Source organism: Somniosus microcephalus, unplaced genomic scaffold (genome assembly GCF_052327205.1).
Source record: "Somniosus microcephalus isolate GS21.2 unplaced genomic scaffold, FLI_Smic_1.0 unresolved_chr1, whole genome shotgun sequence".
NCBI classification, from domain to species: domain Eukaryota; kingdom Metazoa; phylum Chordata; class Chondrichthyes; order Squaliformes; family Somniosidae; genus Somniosus; species Somniosus microcephalus.
In genome coordinates this window covers 154,176,829-154,197,013 of record NW_028225179.1, presented here as the reverse complement: position 1 = coordinate 154,197,013, position 20,185 = coordinate 154,176,829, and the positions used below count along the sequence as shown (strand labels likewise).

General features: G+C 46.7%; 1 protein-coding gene across 2 annotated transcripts in view; it reads left to right on the top strand.

The window, feature by feature from the left end:
- atf6b (activating transcription factor 6 beta) overlaps window positions 1-20,185 on the top strand; it is a 166,409-nt gene that overhangs the window by 36,223 nt on the left and 110,001 nt on the right. For both annotated transcript variants that reach the window (XM_085973856.1, XM_085973855.1), the window contains exons 2-5: window positions 12,746-12,828; window positions 14,951-15,026; window positions 17,998-18,092; window positions 19,553-19,721. In XM_085973856.1, the coding sequence (XP_085829982.1) occupies window positions 12,746-12,828; window positions 14,951-15,026; window positions 17,998-18,092; window positions 19,553-19,721 (423 nt within the window). The remainder of the gene's footprint in view (window positions 1-12,745; window positions 12,829-14,950; window positions 15,027-17,997; window positions 18,093-19,552; window positions 19,722-20,185) is intronic.

Sequence of the window (20,185 nt, the reverse complement as noted above, 5' to 3'; positions counted from 1 at the left end):
GCAAGGTCTGTAGCTATAGTAACAGCTTCAGCTGCAGAGCTTTAGGGCCACACCTGAGTGTTTAGAAGCTGTTGCTAAGCAACAGTGTTTGTTGTCAAATACGGAGATAAGAATCTCCGTATCTCTCAACATTAACTCTGGAGAGTACGGCACTTTTTAGGCAACGGCAGCAGCTCAGTCCCGTGGGTGCCGGATAGCACAAAGTTTCCTGTATATGCCCAACTTTAAAATGGGAGGACACGCTATTAGTGTTGCATCCTAATCTTAAGCTTGTGTCGGGGCGGTGCTAACTCTAAATGGGAAAACATATAAAAGATTAAAGATCTGAATGAATGCCTGCAGTGTTGAGTGAAGAATGGGCAATTGTGATAATGTAGAGTGCTAGTTAGGAATGTAATTATAATACATACCAATAAACTTTTACGTTGTAGCCGGAAGGGCTATCTGATGCCAGTAACACTGACCCACCTCTTTTATTGCATTGCATAGCAGAATATCCCCTCTACACTACATAGTACTTTGTAATGTACAGGGCAGACAGTTTATTACAAAGTATTGCAGCACAGAAACAGGCCATTCGGCCCAACTGGTCTATGCTGGTGTTTATGCTCCACACAAACTTCCTCCTACTCCCCTTCCTCTCACCCTGTCAGCATATCCTTCTATTCCTTTCCCCCTCATGTGTTTATACAGCTTCCCTATTTAAATGCATCTATGCTATTCACCTCAATCGCTCCCTGTGTTAGCGAGTTCCACATTCTCACCACTCTGAGTAAAGAGGTTTCTCCTGAGTTCCATACTGGATTTATTGGTGACTATATTGATGGCCCCTTGTTCTGGTCTCCCCCACGAGTGGAAACATCTCTACCTCTGCCCTCTTGAACCCTTACATAACCTTGAAGGCCTCTAGCAGGTCACCCCTCGGCCTTCTCTTTTCTAGAGACCATCCCAAAAAATGGGAAACCCGCTCTGCTACCTGACTGCTTTCCACTGCAAGTTAAAATGGTGCTGCCTTTGTGAGAGTATTGTGTGTGTGGTTACTAAAGTGAGGTTAGATAGTTACGAGGAGTGGAGAGTTTTTTCACTTCACGGCCAGTCCGTTATCTTTTTTTTCCTCTCTTTTACCATCTTCTCCTCCCCCAACCCCCCCCCCCCCCCCCAAAGAATGAAAACCAAAAATAAGAAACGGCCAATAGCACACGTGACCTTTCCGAAGGCTGGAATATCTGAATTGCAATTTTTTCCCCCAGAAGGCAGGAAGTTTCATTTGAGCAGAAAACAGTCGGTTCTATTCCTTTGACCCCCCCCCCCCCCCCCCAAAAAACACGCCTCGGATTTTAGCTTTCAAATAGTAAATGAAAGCTGGGCTTCCTCCCATTTATTTTTGTGTTTGGAAAACCAGTGCCACTCCCCAGAACGAACTGTAAATGTCCAGATATCCTTCTGGCTGTGACCTGTGTCTGTTGAGTCTAAGCAGATGGCTTTCCTTTTTGATCCCCTGCTCCCTTGTGGGGCAGACATTTTGTGTCAAAGTCTTATTTCTAGAAAGGAATTTGCATTTATGTCACGCCTTTCACGACCACGGGACGTCCCAAAGCGCTGTACAGCCAATGACAAGCTTTTTAAGTGTAGTCACTGTTGTAATGTAGGGAACGTGGCAACTAATTTGTGCACAGCAAGCTCCCACAAGCAGCATTGTGATAATGACCCGATCATCTGTGTTTGAGATGCTGATTGAGGGATAAATACTGGGGAGAACTCCCCTGCTCTGCTTCGAAATAATGCCATGGGATCTTTTCCATCCACTTGAGAGAGCAGATGGGGCTTGGTTTAACGTTTCATCCGAAAGACTGCACCTCTGACGTTGCAGCACTCCCTCAGTACCACACAAGTGTCAGCCTAGATTTTTGTGCTCCAGTTTCTGGAGTGGGGCTTGACCCTGCAACCTTCTGACTCTGAGGTGAGAGTGTGAGCTGCAGCTGACTCTGTTGGAAAGGTGAAATAACAACAAAACTCCATCAGCATCTGTAGAGAGAGCTTCGCAGTTCCTTTCCTTTGAACTGGAGCATAATGTGATTTTTTTTTTTTAATTCATTCGCAAATCCCGAGAACTGAGTGACTGCCACAGCCACCAGAAGGCAGTTAAGAGTCAACCACGTCAGTGTGGGACTGGAGTCACATATAGGCCCAGACCAGGTAAGAACGGCAGGTTTCCTTCCCTAAAGAGATATAAGTGAACCAGTTGTGTTTTTTTTTTAACAGCAATCATATGGCTTCATGGTAACCTTGTACTGATGGCAGACTTTTTATTTCCAGGTTTGCTTTTAAACTAAATTCAATTCTCAAACTGCCCTAGGAGGGTGGGCAGGATTTGAACTTGCGTTCTCTAGATATTTAGTTCAGGCCTCTGGGTTACTAGACCAGTCCAGTATCAGAACTACGACCGTACTGTACCCGCAATGAGCTTCTTAATGGGACGAAGTGAAAGATGCAAGATGGACGAAGGATGAGGAGGTCAGGACTCGGGTGTGCTGACTCCTGGCTGTTTAACCTACTGACTCCCCTCTCGGCAACAGAAGTCCCCTATTTTTGAAAGTCATAGAAGTGCAGAGTGCTTGGTGGATTCCGTGGCTTAGTGAGCAGCACTCTCGCCTCCGAGTCATAAGGTTGTGGGTTCAAGTCCCACTCCAGGGACTTGAGCAGATAAAACTAGGCTGACGCACCAGTGCTGTACTGTTGCAGGTGCCGCCTTTCGGATGAGAGGTTAAACCGAGGCCCCCCGTCTGCGCTCTCAAGTGGTCGTAAAAGATCCCATGGCACTATTTCGAAGAAGAGCAGGGGCGTTATCCCCAGTGTCTTGGGCCAATATTTATCCCTCAACCAACATCACTAAAACAGATGATCTGGTCATTATCACATTGCTGCATGTGGGAGCTTGCTGTGCGCAAATTGGCTGTCGCATTTCCTACATTACAACAGCGACTACACGTCAAAAGTACTTCATTGGCTGTGAAGTGCTTTACGACCAGTGGTCATGCAAGGTGCTGTATCAATGCAAGTCTTTTTTTCTTGTCGGTAACAGTATGCCCATGCAGCATGGCTGAATCCTGTTTGAGATCCTGTTCACAGTTAAGCTGTGCCAGTCTATCTTGTTCCAGGGGACGGAGAGACTGCACTGAGCGAGGGCCATTTGATGGAGATTTTAAACTGGCTGTTGGCCCATTTCCTCCTTTATTGTCATTAGTGGAATTGTCCTCAAACTGAGAATAGCTGCACAGCTTGAAGCCAGCAATCAAATCAGGAGCATAGGAACAGGAGGAGGCCATTCAGCCCCTCGAGCCTGTTCCGCCATTTAGTTAGATCATGACTGATCTGTATCTTAAATCCATCTACCCACCTTGGTTCCATAACCCTTAATACTGTTACCTAACAAATATCGATCAATCTCCATTTTGAAGTTTTCAATTGACCCCCAGCCTGACAGCTTTTTGGGGCCGAGAGTTTGAGATTTCCACTACCCTTTGTGTGAAGAAGTGCTTCCTGACATCACCCTGAATAGCCTAGCTCTAATTTTAAGGTTATGCCCCCTTGTTCTGGAATCTCTCTGCCCCCCCCTCACCACCACCAATAGTTTCCCTCTCTCGATCCTATTTGCTACATTACAACAGTGACTACACTTCAAAAGTACTTCATTGGCTGTAAAGTGCTTTGAGATGTCCAGTGGTCGTGAAAGGCGCTGTATAAATGTAAGTTTTTTTAAATCAAATTCTTCAGTCACCTTAAACACCTCAATTAGATCACCCCTTAAGAAGATCAAGACGTAGAATCAGTTTGGGTGGAGATAAGAAAGAATAAGAATAAGAAGTCACCGGTGGGAGTGGTCTACAGGCCCCCAAACAGTAGCCACACTGTAGGACAGAGTATAAATCAAGAAATAATAGAGGCTTGTAAGAAAGGTATGGCTATAATCATGGGAGATTTTAATCTCGATAGTCTTAAAAGAGGTGGCTGCAGAGATAGTGGATGCATTGGTTGTAATCTACCAAAATTCCTTGGATTCTGGAGGGGTCCCAGCGGACTGGAAAACCGCAAATGTAACGCCCCTGTTTAAGAAAGGAGGGAGACAGAAAGCAGGCAACTATCGACCAGTTAGCCTAACATCTGTTGTTGGGGAAAATGCTGGAGTCCATCATTAAGGAAGTGGTAGCAGGACATTTAGAAAATCATAATATAGTCAAGCAGAGTCAGCATGGTTTTATGAAAGGGAAACCATGTTTGACAAATTTGCTGAAGTTCTTTGAGGATGTAACGAACAGGGTGGAGAAAAGGGAACCAGTAGATGTCGTGCATTTGGATTTCCAGAAGGCATTCAATAAGGTGCCACATAAAAGCTTACTAAACAAGATAAGAGCTCACGGGGTTGGGGGTAATATATTAGCATGGATAGAGGAGAGAGTTGGGATAAATGGCTCATGGAAAAATAGAAACATAGAAGATAGGAGCAGGAGTAGGCCATTCGGCCCCTCGAGCCTGCTCCGCCATTCAATGAGATCATGGCTAACGAGGGAAATTAAGGATAGCATAAGATCCAAGGAGAGGACGTATAAATGGGTGAGAAAAAGCAGTAGACTTGAGGATTGGGAGCAGTTTAGGATTCAACAAAGGAGGACAAAGGGATTAATTAAGAAGGGGAAAATAGAATATGAGAGTAAGCTTGCAGGGAACATTAAAAACTGACTGTAAAAGCTTTTATAGATATGTGAAGAGAAAAAGATTAGTGAAGTCAAGCGTAGGTCCCTTGCAGTCAGAATCGGGAATTTATAAAGGGGAACAAAGAAATGGCAGACCAATTTAATACATATTTTGGTTCTGTCTTCACAAAGGAGGACACAAATAACCTCCCAGAGATGTCGGGAACATAGGGTCTGATTAAAGGGAGGAACTGAAAGAAATCAGTATTTGTAGGGAAATGGTGTTAGGGAAATTGATGGGATTGAAGGCCGATAAATCCCCAGGGCCTGATAATCTACATCATAGGGTACTTAAGGAAGTGGCCCTAGAAATAGTTGATGTTTTGCTGATCATCTTCCAGCATTCGATGGAATCTGGAACAGTACTCATGGATTGGAGGGTAGCTAATGTTACCCCACTATTCAAAAAAGGTGGTAGAGAGAAAACGGGGAATTACAGACCGGTAAGCCTGACAGTGGGGAAAATGCTAGAGTCCATTATAAAAGATGTAATAACAGAGCATTTGGAAAACAGTGACAGGATCGGACAAAGTCAACATGGATTTACAAAAGATAAATCGTGCTTGACTAATCTACTGGAATTTTGAGGATGTAACTAGTAGAATAGATAAGGGAGAACCAGTGGATGTGGTGTATTTGGACTTTCAAAAGGCTTTCGATAAGGTCCCATGCAAGAGATTAGCGTGTAAAGTTAAGGCACATGGGATTGGGGGCAAGGTATTGACTTGGATAGAGAACAGGTTGGCAGACAGAGCAAAGACTTGGAATAAACGGGTCTTTTTCCAAGTGGCAGGCGGTGACTAGTGGGGTACCGCAGGGATCGGTGCTCGGACCACAGCTATTCACTATATATTAATGATCTAGACAAGGGAACTAGATGTAATATCTCCAGATTTGCAGACGACACAAAGCTGGGTGGGCGTGTGTGCTGTGAGGAGGATGCCGAGAAACTCCAGGATGATTTGGACAGGTTGGGTGATTGGGCAAAAGCATGGCAGATGCAATATAACGTGGATAAATGCGAGGTTATCCACTTTGGTGGCAAAAACAGGAAGGCAGATTATTATCTGAATGGCAATAGATTGGGAGAAGGGAATGTGCAACGAGACCCGGGTGTCCTTGTGCACCAGTGGCTGAAGGTAAGCATGCAGGTGCAGCAGGCGGTTAAGAAGGCAAATGGCATGTTGGCCTTCGTAGCGAGAGGGTTTGAGTACAGGAACAAGGATGTCTTGCTGCAGTTATACAGGGCCTTGGTGAGACCACATCTTGAGTATTATGTGCAGTTTTGGTTGCCTTATCTGAGGAAGGATGTTCTTGCCATGGAAGGAATGCAGCGAAGATTCACCAGGCTGATACCTGGGATGGCAGGAATGACGTATGAGGAGAGATTGGGTCGATTGGGCTTGTACTCGCTGGAGTTTAGAAGAATGAGAGGGGATCTCATTGAAACTTGTAAAATTCTGACAGGACTGGACAGACTAGATGCTGGAAGGATGTTCCCGATGGTCGGGGAGTCCAGAACCAGGGGTCACAGTCTAAGGATAAGGGGTAGGCCATTTAGGACAGAAATGAGGAATTTCTTCACCGAGAGTGGTGAACCTGTGGAATTCTCTCCCTCAGAAGGCAGTAGAGGCCAATACATTAAATATATTCACGAAGGAGTTGGATATATTTCTTAAGGCTAAAGGGATCAAGGGGTATGGGGAGAAAGCAGGGACCGGGTACTGAATTTGGATGATCAGCCATGATCGCATTGAATGGCAGAGCAGGCTCGAGGGGCCGAATGGCCTACTCCTCCTATCTTCTATGTTTCTATGGCTGATCATCCAAATTCAGTACCCTGTTCCTGCCTTCTCTCCATATCCCATGATCCCTATAGCCTTAAGAAATATATCCAACTCTTTCTTGAATATATTTAATGAATTGGCCTCTACTGCCTTCTTTGGTCGAGAATTCCACAGGTTCACCACTCTCTGGGTGAAGAAATTCCTCCTCATCTCTGTCCTAAATGGCTTACCCCTTATCTGTAGACTGTGACCCCTGGCTCTGGACTCCCCGACCATTGGGAACATCCTTCCAGCATCTAGTCTGTCTAGTCCTGTTAGAATTTTATAAGTTTCGGTGAGATCCCCTCATTTTTCTAAACACCAGCGAGTACAAGCCCAATCGACCCAATCTCTCCTCATACGTCATTCCTGCCATCCCAGGTATCAGCCTGGTGAATCTTCGCTGCACTCCTTCCATGGCAAGAACATCCTTCCTGAGATAAGGCGACCAAAACTGCACACAATACTCAAGATGTGGTCTCACCAGGGCCCTGTACAACTGCAGCAAGACACCCTTGTTCCTGTACTCAAACCCTCTCGCTACGAAGGCCAACATACCATTTGCCTTCTTAACCGCCTGCTGCACCTGCATGCTTACTTTCAGCGACTGGTGCACAAGGATGCCCAGTTCTTGTTGCACTTCCCCTTCTCCCAATCTATTGCCATTCAGATAATCTGCCTTCCTGTTTTTGACACCAAAGTGGATAACCTCGCATTTATCCACGTTATATTGCATCTGCCATGCTTCTGCTCAATCACCCAACCTGTCCAAATCATACTGGGGTTTCTCGGCATCCTCCTCACAGCACACACACCCACCCAGCTTTGTGTTGCCTGCAAACTTAGAGATATTACATCTAGTTCCCTCGTCCAGATCATTAATATACATTGTGAATAGCTGGGGTCCAAGGACCGATCCCTGCGGCACCCCACTAGTCACTGCCTGCCACTCGGAAAACGACCCGTTTATTCCAACTCTTTGCTTTCTGTCTGCCAACCAGTTCTCTATCCAAGCCGATACCTTGCCCCCAATCCCATGTAGCTTAATTTTGCACGCTAATCTCTTATGCGGGACCTTATCGAAAGCCTTTTGAAAATCCAAATACGTCCACTGGTTCTCCCTTACCTATTTTACCAGTTACATCCTCAAAAAATTGCAGTAGATAAGCCGAGCACGATTTACCTTTTGTAAATCCATGTTGACTTTGTCCGATCTGGTCACTTTTTTCCAAGTGCTTTGCTATTATATCTTTTATAATGGACTCTAGCATTTTCCGCACTACCGATGTCGGGTTTACCGATCTGTAATTCCCCGTTTTCTCTCTACCACCCTTTTTGAACAGTTTTCAGGTTGGCAAACTGTAACTAATGGGGTGCCGCAGGGATCAGTGCTGGGACCTCAACTATTTACAATCTATATGAATGACTTGGATGAAGGGACTGAGTGCAATGTAGCCAAATTTGCTGATGATACAAAGATAGGTGGGAAAGCAAATTGTGTGGAGGACACAAAGGGATAAAGATAGGCTAAGTGAGTGGGCAGGAATCTTGCAGATGGAGTTTAATGTGGGAATACTGACACGTACAGTGATGCTTTCTTAACTATTGAGGTGTGTAATACCTGATTATAGAAACTAGCTGTGCTGCGCAGTGTCAGGTGCACTGATATCAAGTGTCTGACCAAACTCTTTTTCTCCGTGGCATCGAGCAGGCAGTGTGAACGATGTAGGAGGGCTGAAATAACAACAGAAAACGCTGGAAAGACTCAGCAGGCCAGGCAGCATCGGTGGAGAGAGAAACAGTTAACGTTTCAGGTCGATGACCTTTCGTCAGAACTGGCAAAAAGCAGGAAATGGAAAGGAAGTGTGGGGGCTGGGAAAAGGGGGAGGGGATGAAAGAACAAAATTGAAAGTCAGTGAGAGGATAGAAAGCAGGAGAGATTAAGAGACATTGAGAGATATTCCAGGCAAGGGGAGGTGGTAATGGGACAGGTTAAGGAACAAAGGATGGCTCTAGGTGAGGTGTGAATTGCACTGGCAGAATGAAGGACAGCTGAAGGGAGGGGAGAGAAAACAATCCTTAACCTGTCCCATTACCACCTCCCCTTGCCTGGAATATCTCTGTCTCTTAATCTCTCCTGCTTTCTATCCTCTCACTGACCTTCCCTTTTGTTCTTTCACCCCCTCCCCCTTTTCCCAGCCCCCACACTTGCTTTCCATTTCCTGCTTGTTTCCAGTTCTGAGGAAAGGTCCTCGACCTGAAACGTTAACTCTCTCTCTCTCTCTCTCTCTATACTGATGCTGCCTGGCCTGCTGAGTCTTTCCAGCGTTTCCTGTTGTTGTTTTGGATTTCCAGCCTCCGCAGTATTTTGCTGTCGATGTAGGAGGGCTGTTGTGGCAACTCGCCTGTTTGAGTTGTCCTGCCATTAAAACAAATGTCGCTGTGAGCTGGCAGGACCTGATCAGAATCGTTCTTCCTTCAGTATTATTTTTGTGTGTCTGGACGGTCGGGCCGACAGTTTGAAAACGTGTCTCCGTTGTAAATTCCTGATGTGAATTTGTAAGGTGTACGCAGTTAGGTTTAACGATGTGTGGCAGGTTCTTTTATTAAATGGAATTGCGGCCGGTCAGTTCTGCCTTTTAAAGTTTGCGGCTCATTGGGTACCTAGAACGTTTTATCTCCTCTCCTCTAACACCTAGTCATGAACACGATACCAGCATTTAGTGTCCGCCGTGGCCCAGTGGGCAGCACTCCCGCCTCCGAGTCAGAAGGCCGTGAGTTCAAGTCTGACTCCAGAGACCTGAGCGCACAATCCAGACTGACACTCCCAGTGCCAGGACTGTCGGGCACAATCCAGACTGACACTCCCAGTGCCAGGACTGTCGGGCACAATCCAGACTGACACTCCCAGCGCCAGGACTGTCGGGCACAATCCAGACTGACACTCCCAGTGCTCGTACTGTCGGGCACAATCCAGACTGACACTCCCAGTGCCAGTACTGTCGGAGGTGCCGTCTTTCAGATGAGACGTTAAACCAAGGCCCCATCTGCTCTCTCCTGGGTGGAAGTCAAAGATCCCACGGGCACTATTCAAAGAGGAGCAGGGGGCAATATTTATCACTCGACCAACATCACTGAAATAGATGACCTGGTCGTTGTGGTTTGTGTGCAAATTGGCTGTCGCGTTTCCTACATTACAGCAGTGACTGCTCTTCAAAAGTACTTCATTGGCTGTAAAGCGCTTTGGGACGTCCTGAGGTTGTGAAAGGCGCTATAGAAATGCAAGTTTTTATTTTTTCTCAAGTTTATCCCTAGTTTGGAGTGTTATTCCAAACATGTGCTATATAAATACTTGTATTGCATAATCTGCAGCAAATGTAATTGCTTCCTGTTCACTGAGAAGACTAGTAAACAATATCAACTGTCGAAACCTAAAGCTGTACTGTCCCACCAGAAGGATTTACATTGCTCACTAGTGTCCCATACTGACTGGAGTAAGTTACTGCAACAGTCCAGACTAGGTCTAGCACGCAATCTCATGACAAATAGGAGCAGAAGTCGGCCATTTGACCCTTTGAGCCTGCTCTGCCATTCAATAACATAATGGCTGATCTCTACCCCATCTCCACTTCCCTGCACTATCCTCATATCCCTTGATTCCCTTAATATTCAAAAACCTAGCGATCTCTGTCTATATACTCAACGACTGAGACTCCACAGCGCTCTGGGGTAGAGAATTCCAAAGATTCACCACCCTCTTGAAGAAATTTCTCCTCATCTCAGTCCTAAATGGCTGACCCCTTATTCTGAGACTGTGACCCCCTGGTTCTGGACTCTCCAGCCAGGGGAAACGTCCTCCCTGCATCTACCCTGTCAAGCCCTGTAAGAATTTTATGTTTCAGTGAGATCACCTCTCATTCTTCTAAACTCTAGAGAATATAGGCCTAGTCTACTCAATCTCTCCTCATAGGACAATCCCCCCCCCCCATCCCAGGAATCAGTCTGGTGAACCTTAGTTGCACTCCCTCTATGGCCACTATATTCTCATCGGAGAGAGTGAGCCAATTGTTTGGTGTGTAGTGCAATCAGGCAGCCAAGATACTGTGGCAGAGCCACTAAGGGACTCTGAACAGCTGTATATAATTCCCTTTAACGATCTGTTAGCTACAGCCTGATTCTGTATCTTTGTATATACTGTTTGCATGTACAGAGCACGGTCCCTTTAAGAGCGCGGGCAAACTCGATGACGTCGTGCCATTTATCACGTGATCCCCAAACGCGGGAAAAACGTCGTGACGCCGTCCACGGGACCGCCCAGGCAGTCCTCGTGGAGCCTCTGAGTTGTTAAGACCTGTATTTGTAGTTCTCTTGCACTTGTTGTTAAAACTCAGTTAGTTTTACTTTAAACATCGTTTGATTGATCACCTGAGTCGTCCTCAGTCTCTTGATAGGAATTAGACCATTCCTACAATACCAGCTTTTATTTAATTATTTGGCTGCAGACTTTCTGCTTCTCTTGCTCCACATGAGCAAATTAAGTTTTGTAACCATGGTTTGTGATGAGTGACAGCTTGGGGATACGGGATCGGCTCAGTGGGTTAGTTTTCCTGTGTGCAGCCTGTGAGAGAGACTTTGTGCCCAATCAATATAATAGCAAAATACTGCGGATGCTGGAAATCTGAAATAACAACAGAAAATGCTGGAAATACTCAGCAGGCCAGGCAGCATCCATGGAGAGAGAAACAGAGTTAACGTTTCAGGTCTGGGACCCTTCATCAGAACTGGAAAAAGCTGGAGATGTAACAGATATTAAGCAGGTGCAGAGACTGGGGGGGGGGGGGGTGGGGGGGTTAGGAGGGGAGGAAGAAATAGAAAGAATATCCTGTACTTTTGTAAGAGGCAGGAAAGATAAAATGTTGCAAATGGGAATGGCAAAAATCATACTGCATGAAAAATGGGGGCAGGGATAATTATCTGAAATTGTTGAACTCAATGTTGAGTCCGGCAGGCTGCAAAGTGCCCAATCGAAAGATGAGGTGCTGTTCCTCGAGCTTACGTTGAGCTTCATTGGAACAATGCAATAGCCCGAGGACATTGCACAGCTCCAACCTTGAAAGGTGAAAAATAAACCTATCGATCTTTTTAACTTGTATGCAAGCGGCTGTGTCTTGAGGGGCGGGGGCGTTGGAAGATGAATTGGGAGATAATTGAAAAGTGTGGGCCAAGGAATTGGTTTAGAGCAGCCTTGTTAAGGCGGGAGAGAGTTAGCAAGACAGAGGGCTTTCGGAAGAGTGTTCCAGCCTGCGGTGCCTGAATGCTTTTGTCCCGAGGGGTTTTTATGAGAATAAATGAGGAGGAAGTGTCCCCACTGGCAGGAGGGTCGGTAACCAGAGGAGACGGAATGAAGATAATTTGGAAAAGAACCAGAGGGGAAGATGAGAATTCATTTTATGCAGCGAGGGGCGGTGATCTGGAATCTGCTGCTGGGACGGCAGCGGAAGCAGGGTTATGGGGGGAGTGCAGGAGAATGGGACTAATTGAATCGCTTTTTCAACGGGCTGGCACATGCACAGTGGGCTGAATGGCCTCCGTGTTGTATGATTCTACGATTGTGCAGTGGAGGGGGGAGGAAATCATACAATCATAGAATGGTTACAGCACGGAAGGAGGCCATTCGGCCCCTCGAGCCTGTGCCAGTGCTTGGCAGAAGCACTCCAGCGAGTCCCACTCTCCCGCCCTTTCCCCGTAGCCCTGCAAACTAGTTGTCCTTCAGGTACTTGCCCAATTCCCTTTTGAAAGCCACGATTGAGTCTGCCTCCACCACCCTTTCAGGCAGTGAATTTCAGATCCTAACCACTCGCTGCGTGAAAAAAGTTTTTCCTCATGTCGCCTTTGGTTCTTCTGCCAGTCACCTTAAATCTGTGTCCTCTGGTTCTTCACCCCTCCACCAATGGAAACAGTTTCTCTCTCATCTACTCTGTCTGGACCCCTCATGATTTTGACCACCGCTATCAAATCTTCTCTCAACCTTCCCAGCTTCTCCAGTCTATCCACATAACGGAAATAGCAAGGTGGGGTGAGGCCATAATGTGTGTTGTAGACGGGGCGGGGATTTACCTGCACTATGAAAATACTAACAGTCTAAATCTCTCGCCTTTTTTTTTGCAGATGCCTGCCTCTATGACTGTGAAACGATGGAGGAGATGGATGATTCCACCGATCTCCTTCGCTGCCTTGATAATGTCACCGAGGTACTAAAACTAGAATTCAGGAACGCTGTACCTGTTCCCCTCTGTGGCCCTATAGTGTAGAGTCGTGTCTGCTTTCCGTGTCGACAGTGCTGGGTTCGAGTCCTCGTGGAACCTTTTCGAGGCTTATCCAAGGGCAACGTCTAAGTTCCAGGTGCTGCAGAGAAACTTTGGAGGCGGAGAAGGAATATGCTGCAAGAGGGGAGGCCGTGGCTTCTGGTTAGGGGAGTGACGTTGGGCTGGGAGATGAGTACAGCACAGTATTTACAGCACAGAAACAGGCCATTCAGCCCAGCAGGTCCACGCTGGTGTTTATGCTCCACACAAGTCTCATCCCACCTTTCATCTAACCCCATCAGCATGTCCTTCTATTCCTCTCCCCCCTCAAGTGTTTATCTAGCTTCCCCTTAAATGCATCTATGCTATTTGCCACAACCGTATGAGGAGAGATTGGGTCGACTGGGCCTGTATTCACCAGAGTTTAGAAGAATGAGAGGGGATCTCATTGAAACGTATAAACTCTGACAGGGCTAGACAGACTGGATGCAGAGAGGATGTTCCCCCTGGCTGGGGGGTCTAGAACAAGGGGTCACAGTCTCAGGATACGGGGTAGGACATTTAGGACTGAGATGAGGAGAAATGTCTTCTGAGGGTGGTGAACCTGTGGAATTCTCTGCCACAGAAGGCTGTGGAGGCCAAGTCACTGAATATATTTAAGAAGCAGATAGATAGATTTCTAGACACAAAAGGCATCAAGGGGTATGGGGAGAGAGCGGGAATATGTTATTGAGATAGAGGATCAGCCATGATCATACTGAATGGCGGAGCAGGCTCGAAGGCCGAATGGCCTACCCCCTGCTCCTATTTTTCTATGTTTCTGTGGTAGCGAGTTCCACATTCTCACCACTCTCTTACTAAAGAAGTTTCTCCTGAATTCCCTATTGGATTTATTAGTGACTTTCTTATATTTACGGCTCCTAGTCCTGGTCTCGCCCACAAGTGGAAACATCTTGTCTACGCCTTCCCCCCCCCCCCCCCCCCCCCCCCCCTCCACACATACAATTTTGAAGACCTCGATCAGGATCCCCCGGCCTCCTCTTTTCTAATATATAAGCTATTAAATGGAATAGCAAAGGTTGATATTGAGCAGTATTTCAAGTTAAGTCATGACTGCAGGCACGGTTCAGACTGGTAAAGGAAAGTACAGGACTAATGTCAGGAAGCACTTCTTCATGCAGTGAGTGATTAATAGCTGGGCTGATCTAAGTGAGGGAGTGGAGGTAAACACGCTGCAGCTATTCCACAGGCAGTTGGATTCTGTGAAGGGGGTATTGTAGGTTTCAATGGAACCATGAGGTAGATGAGCCAAACAGCCTCCCTCTATGGTACGAATGATTTTTGCAAATTGTGTTTTGTAAAAATGAACTTCTGAGAAATGTGTGTTTGTACATTTGCTGTTGGTCCATTTTAAAAGTGTGTTGATCCTTTCTATCCCGAGTCAAATGAAACTGAGCATTTAATGGCACTCAAAGTTCGAACATTCCAAGGGGGGTTCGTGGTAAATTAACGAACTTGCTTGGCTCAGTGGTAGCGCTCGAACTAGTTGGGCCAAGTAGCCTGTTTCTGCGCTGTATATTCTATGTAATTCTGTGTATCTGAGTCAGAAGGCCACAGGTTCAAGCCCCACTCCAGTTACTGAAGCCTCTGACCTAGGCTGACAGTTAAGTGCAGCACCGAGGGAGTGCCGCATTGCGAGTGCCGCATTGCTCTCTTTCGGGTGAGACATTAAACCAAGTCAGCCTTGTTTCGGGTGGGACACAGAAGAGCTTGCGGCTCTATTTGAAGAACAGAAAGGGAGCTCTCCAGGCAGCTTGGCCAGCATTCACCCCCCCCCCCCCCCCCCACTAAAACGGCCAATTGCTGTTTGTGGGATCTTGCTGTACACAAATCAGCTGCCATGGTTGCCTGCACAACAAAGCACTTCAAATGTAATTCCTTGACTCCAAAGCACGTTGGAGGGTCCAGAGGACATGAGGAGCTGTGTAATAATGCATCTTCTTTAACGACACAAGGTATCTTGAGATTGTTGTGGAGTTGGCCAACGGTGTTTATATCTGCTTTTCAGTTTGACTTGGATTTGAATATGGAAATTGGAGCATCAGACTCCCCTTGGAATCCAGCCAATGGGGACATCTATTCAGGTAATGGTTTGTAGCTACATTGGTGGCTGGGGCGGGGCATTGTGATAATCAGCACCACCTTGTACGGAATGTGAGCCCCTGGAATATAGACTTCAACTGGGAAAATCCTGCAGGGCGATGGGGGACGGAGTGGGACTAATTGGACAGCTCTTTCGGATGGGATGTTAAACCAAGACCTCCGCCTGCTCTCTCAGGTGGATGTAAAAGATCCCATGGCACGATTTCGAAGAAGAGCAGGGGCGTTCTCCCTAGCCAATATTTATCCCTCAACCAACATCTAAAAAAAACAGATTATCTGGACATTATCACATTGCTGTTTGTGGGAGCTTGCTGTGTGCAAGTTGGCTGCCGAGTTTCCTACATTACAATGCTGACCATGCCTCGAAAGTACTTCATTGGCTGTAAAGTGCTTCGGGACGTCCTGAGGTCATGAAAGGCGCTGCATAAATGCAAGTTGTTCGTTGTCGGATACTATGATTGCCAGCCAGAGGAGCAGTCCGCACTGGCACAATAATGGCTCCTCTCACAGTTAGAAAAGAATGGAGTGGCGACTTGGTGCTTTGTGCGACGAAAATTTGAAACCTACAATCACGTTGTGTGTGTCTCGAAGCGAGTGGCAGAGGCCTGCAAGTTGATCTGGGCTGGCACGCACTCTGGAGGGTTGGGGAGGTGGGGGGGGTCAGGATCTGTCCAGTCTTTTTGCTTCCAACATTAGGGCCACCACGAAATAATTTGAAGTCGTCGAAGTTCTTCATCTTTGAACTCCTTTCGCCGAAGCTTCTGGTTTAGAGTCAGAGTTATACAGCACAGAAAGAGGCCCATCGTGTCCACACCAGCCATCAAGCCCTGTCCTAATCCCATTTTCCAGCACTTGGTCCATAGCTTTGTATGCTATGGCGTTTCAAGTGCTCATCTAAATGCTTCTTGAATGTTGTGAGGGTTCCTGCCTCTACCACCCTTTCAGGCAGTGAGTTCCAGATTCCAACCACCCTCTGGGTGAAAAAGTTTTTCCTCAAATCCCCTCGAAACCTCCTGCCCCTTAGCTTGAAACTGAGTCCCATCAAGCAAATTGGAAGGGTGCGTTTGGCTTGTCGCTCTCAGCTCTGCGTCGAAAGGTCCACCCTGGGTCGCCGGCACTCCTTGGGACCGCTGAGGTGGTGTGATTGACCTTTGGGGGTCGCGATGCTGTTGGAAGACGAGCTGGTGATTCAGCTCCCGGTATCCTGTGCAACCTTCTTCCATCAGTCAGCACCCCTGAAAGCAGATTACCTGGACGACCATTTGCCGAGTGTGGCACCTGACTGCGTGCAAATCAGCTGCCGTATCCGCCTGAGTAACTTCAACAAAAATAATTCATTGCGGGAAGTTCTGAGGATGTGGAATGTGCTTGTATAAATCCAAGTTCTTGTGTATGTTCATTGTCAGAAATGTTCACTTTGTGAGATATATAATCTCTATCTCTATCTCACCTCCAAGTCTGTATACTGGCCTTTCCATAATTTTAAAATCATAAAATGAGCACACCCTTTCTGGGTGTGTTGCGGTTGGTTGTCTTGTAGCATCAATTGGCCTGCTGGTTAACTGTGTTTAACAGTGCTACTTCCTCGGCTTTGCCTGTTCTGTTGGCAAAAGTAATTGCAACTTGGCATTTCCAATTTTCCCAAATACTCGCTGATGCATTTAGGAGAATTTCAATCGCTCATTCGTAGCAAGTGCCATTGCCCTCCAATTGCAATTCAGGATGCAATCATAATTCTGATAAAATGATTCATGTCCTATGCCTCAATCTCTGGTGTGATGCAGAATATACAGTCAGTATATGAATCCCAGTTGGCGTTTAAGAAAAGACCATTTGGAAAAACAACAACTTGCATTTATATAGCGCCTTTCATGCAGTAAACCGTCCCAAGGCACTTCAAAGGGCCTTCTCAAACAAAAATGACATCGAGCCAAAGGAGACCAAAAGCTTGGTCAGGGAGGTAGGAAGAAGCGTCTTAAAGGAGGAAAGAGAGGCAGAGGGTTTATTTCCACCCCCCCCCCCCCCCCCCCCCCCAGCCCCTACTTCTTCTGTTGTGCATTAGCCACCTTCAAATGATGCACAGCAAAGCGTTTTAAAACTAAGGCTTGAAGTTTAAAAAGAACTGGGACAGCTTACTGCCACTTCAGGTTTCAAATACCAGAGCTAACGGGTAAATTATGAGCACAGGTAGCATAGACTAGGCTTGTGCTGCTTTTGAATATAGAAGCTTTAAGGGGTGATCTTATTGAGGTGTTTAAGATGATTAAAGAATTTGAGAGGGTGGATAGAGAGAGACTATTTCCTCTGGTGGGGGGAGTCCAGAACAAGGAGCATAACCTTAAAATTAGAGCTCGGCCGATCCGGGTGATGTCAGGAAGCACTCCTTTACACAAGGAGTGGGAATCTGGAATTCTCTCCCCCAAAAAGCTGTCGAGACTGGAGGTTAATTGAAAATGTCAAAACTGAGAGCGAGAGATTTTTGTTGGGTAAGGGGGTGTAAAGCGACATGGAGCCAAGGCAGGTAAATGGAGTGAAGATACAGATGAGAAATGATCAAATTGAATGGCAGAACAGGCTCGAGGGGCTGAATGGCCTCCTCTTTACGCGCTTAAATGATGGGGCCACTGTCCTGTCTGGAAATGATTGAAGATCCACGGGCAGTCAGAGGCTGATAACTGGAGCCCCGCGCGTGCAGTCACACCCGTGGAGTTTGTATGTTTGCAGAGACGGGAGCAGGCAGCTTAACCACAGCTGCCTGCCCGCACCTCCCAGGAATGCTCCTGATCCCGAGCCTCTTACCTTTTGACATCATCTCAACTGGGATTGTTAGCACCCAGTGACTTTGCAGCAGGGATGGGGTGGGTTCACCTTGTTGTAACAGGGGCATTGCTTTTGTTACCCAAGCCCTATTACTAATGCTAATTAAGCTTACCTGTACCTTTTTCCCCACAGATCTGCACGTGAAATCGGAACCGCTTTCACCTGCATCTTCACGCTGTTCGGATTCCTCACTTACCTCCTCTTGTGACATTCCCCTTATACCGCAGGTAAGCAATTATGTGCTTGGTTTGTAACCCGCCTAGTTGATCACCATCTTGAATTGATGGTCATATTTCATGTGCAATTGAGATTGTGCAACACTGTATTGAGAAAGTGTTTGTTGAACCTACTTTCTAACCGCCTTCCTTTTCTTGTTTCTGGAGCCCCTTTGTGTGAATAGTGCCCTGCACAAAGCTCAGCCCGAGGCCATCATTGCTCCTCTGCCGATAGGCAACCATTCCTCTTTCAAAAACATCAACAAAAACCGCTCGCGATGTGCAATCAATTAAGAGATCATCTATGACCGAGCCTTCCCTTCCCAAAAGGGAATTGGATATATACTTGAAAAGGGGGGGGGGGGGGGGAAAGTTTGCAGGGCTATGGGGAAAGAGCAGAGGGAGGGAGTGGGACTAATTGGATAGCTCTTTCAAAGAGCTGGGACAGGCACGATGGGCCGAATGACGACCTTCTGAGCTGCATGATTCCAAAAGTTCGCCTGTGTTCAGCCTCCATGTGCACAGACTGCTGGTAATTACTGGGCTATCTCTTGGAAAATGAGGCAAGGAGAGCGACACACGGAGGATTTGCTTACCCAGCATTCATAGCAGTAGCGCAAACCTTCTATTTAAACCGCTCCGCCTGTAGCAGGCTTTCATTGCTGATATGGATACTGAGGTAACCCTGCCTTCGAGCCCTTCCTTGCTTTTCTCTCGCGTTCCAGCTGGAGCGAGCAAGAGAAAATGGTGCAAACCTCCCAACCAGTTGGGCTGAGGGGGTGGGGTGGTGCAGAGAGAGAGAATCTGTTAATGCTTCTTATCATTACCTCTGTGGCTTACGTGATAGATGCAGCTTTTTAGGCACAAAATGGGTATCTATGTCATGACTGAAAATCCAGAGTGTCTATTGACATCACTGTCAGCCAATGAGGTGGGAAGGGGTAGGTGGGATTTACAGCAGGACTCTCAGCAAACAGAGTCTATTTAAATGGCGCACTGCAGCAAACGGTCTACAGAGTCTATTTAAAAACGAGTCTCTACGAACTACAGCAAACTGAACTCGTGACCAAAACTACAACAAAGTCTCCCGATTAAAAGCAGGGTGATTTCTCCAGCAAAATGCTGGAGGATAGCTCCATAATGCAAATTATGTGCTTAAAATCAATCCCGGTCACTTATAGCATGCGTGATTGCCAGGGGAATCACCTAACCATCTCCATTCTGGCCAGGAATAGCGGTGTCACTATACGCAGCCCTGAAAATCTCGCACCTTTAGTAGAGGCCAGGGAGCAAGGTGCCGAACTTTACATCATCCAGGAAAACCTAAACGGGAGGTTATGCGATTGTGGGGGGGGGGGCGGGTGGGGGTGACAGCTTTGCAAATAATGGGGAGCAAAACCCTTTTTGTAAAATTGTACATGTTGAGTAAAGTCACTGGCGTTTACCTTTTTTTTTCCCCCCCCAATGTGCAGCCTCATCAGACCCTAAACACTGAGACAACTCTTCCAGTTGTGAAAACCGAGGATCCTCCGACACCGCCATGCATATTCGGGGACATTCTCAACCCACCGCTGAATGCGGTTCAGCTCAATGTGGTAAAAACAGAAAATGGGACCTCGCCAGTGAAACAAGGACCAGCAAGTAAATGACATTCTTTTAAAGTGTGAATTAAACTTTTTTTTAAAAAAAGATTCATTGAGTGCAGCTCGGTCCAATTCTCCAAAAGAATACTTTGAGTTCTGGCCCCAATAGTTCCACCCTCCAGGTTAGCCGGGCTAACCAGTTGTGTCTACTGCTTTGCGCCCCCCCGGTGCTGTCCTGAGAGTTGGATCAGACTACCGATGAGGTTTGCCTGCCAGAATCTAAATGGTTGCCTTTGTACGGGAGGAGAAAGTGCTACACCATATATCAGAGGAATGAATGCGACTGCCAGGGAATGGAACTTGCTATCACTTGTATCGAACCTTGGTTAGACCACATATGGAGCACTCTGAACCGTTCTGGTCTCCATCTGATAAAAAGGGATACAGAGCCACTGGAGAAGGTGCAAAAAAGGTTCACTAGAAATGATACCTGGCCTGAGAGGTTCTACCCATCAGGAAAGA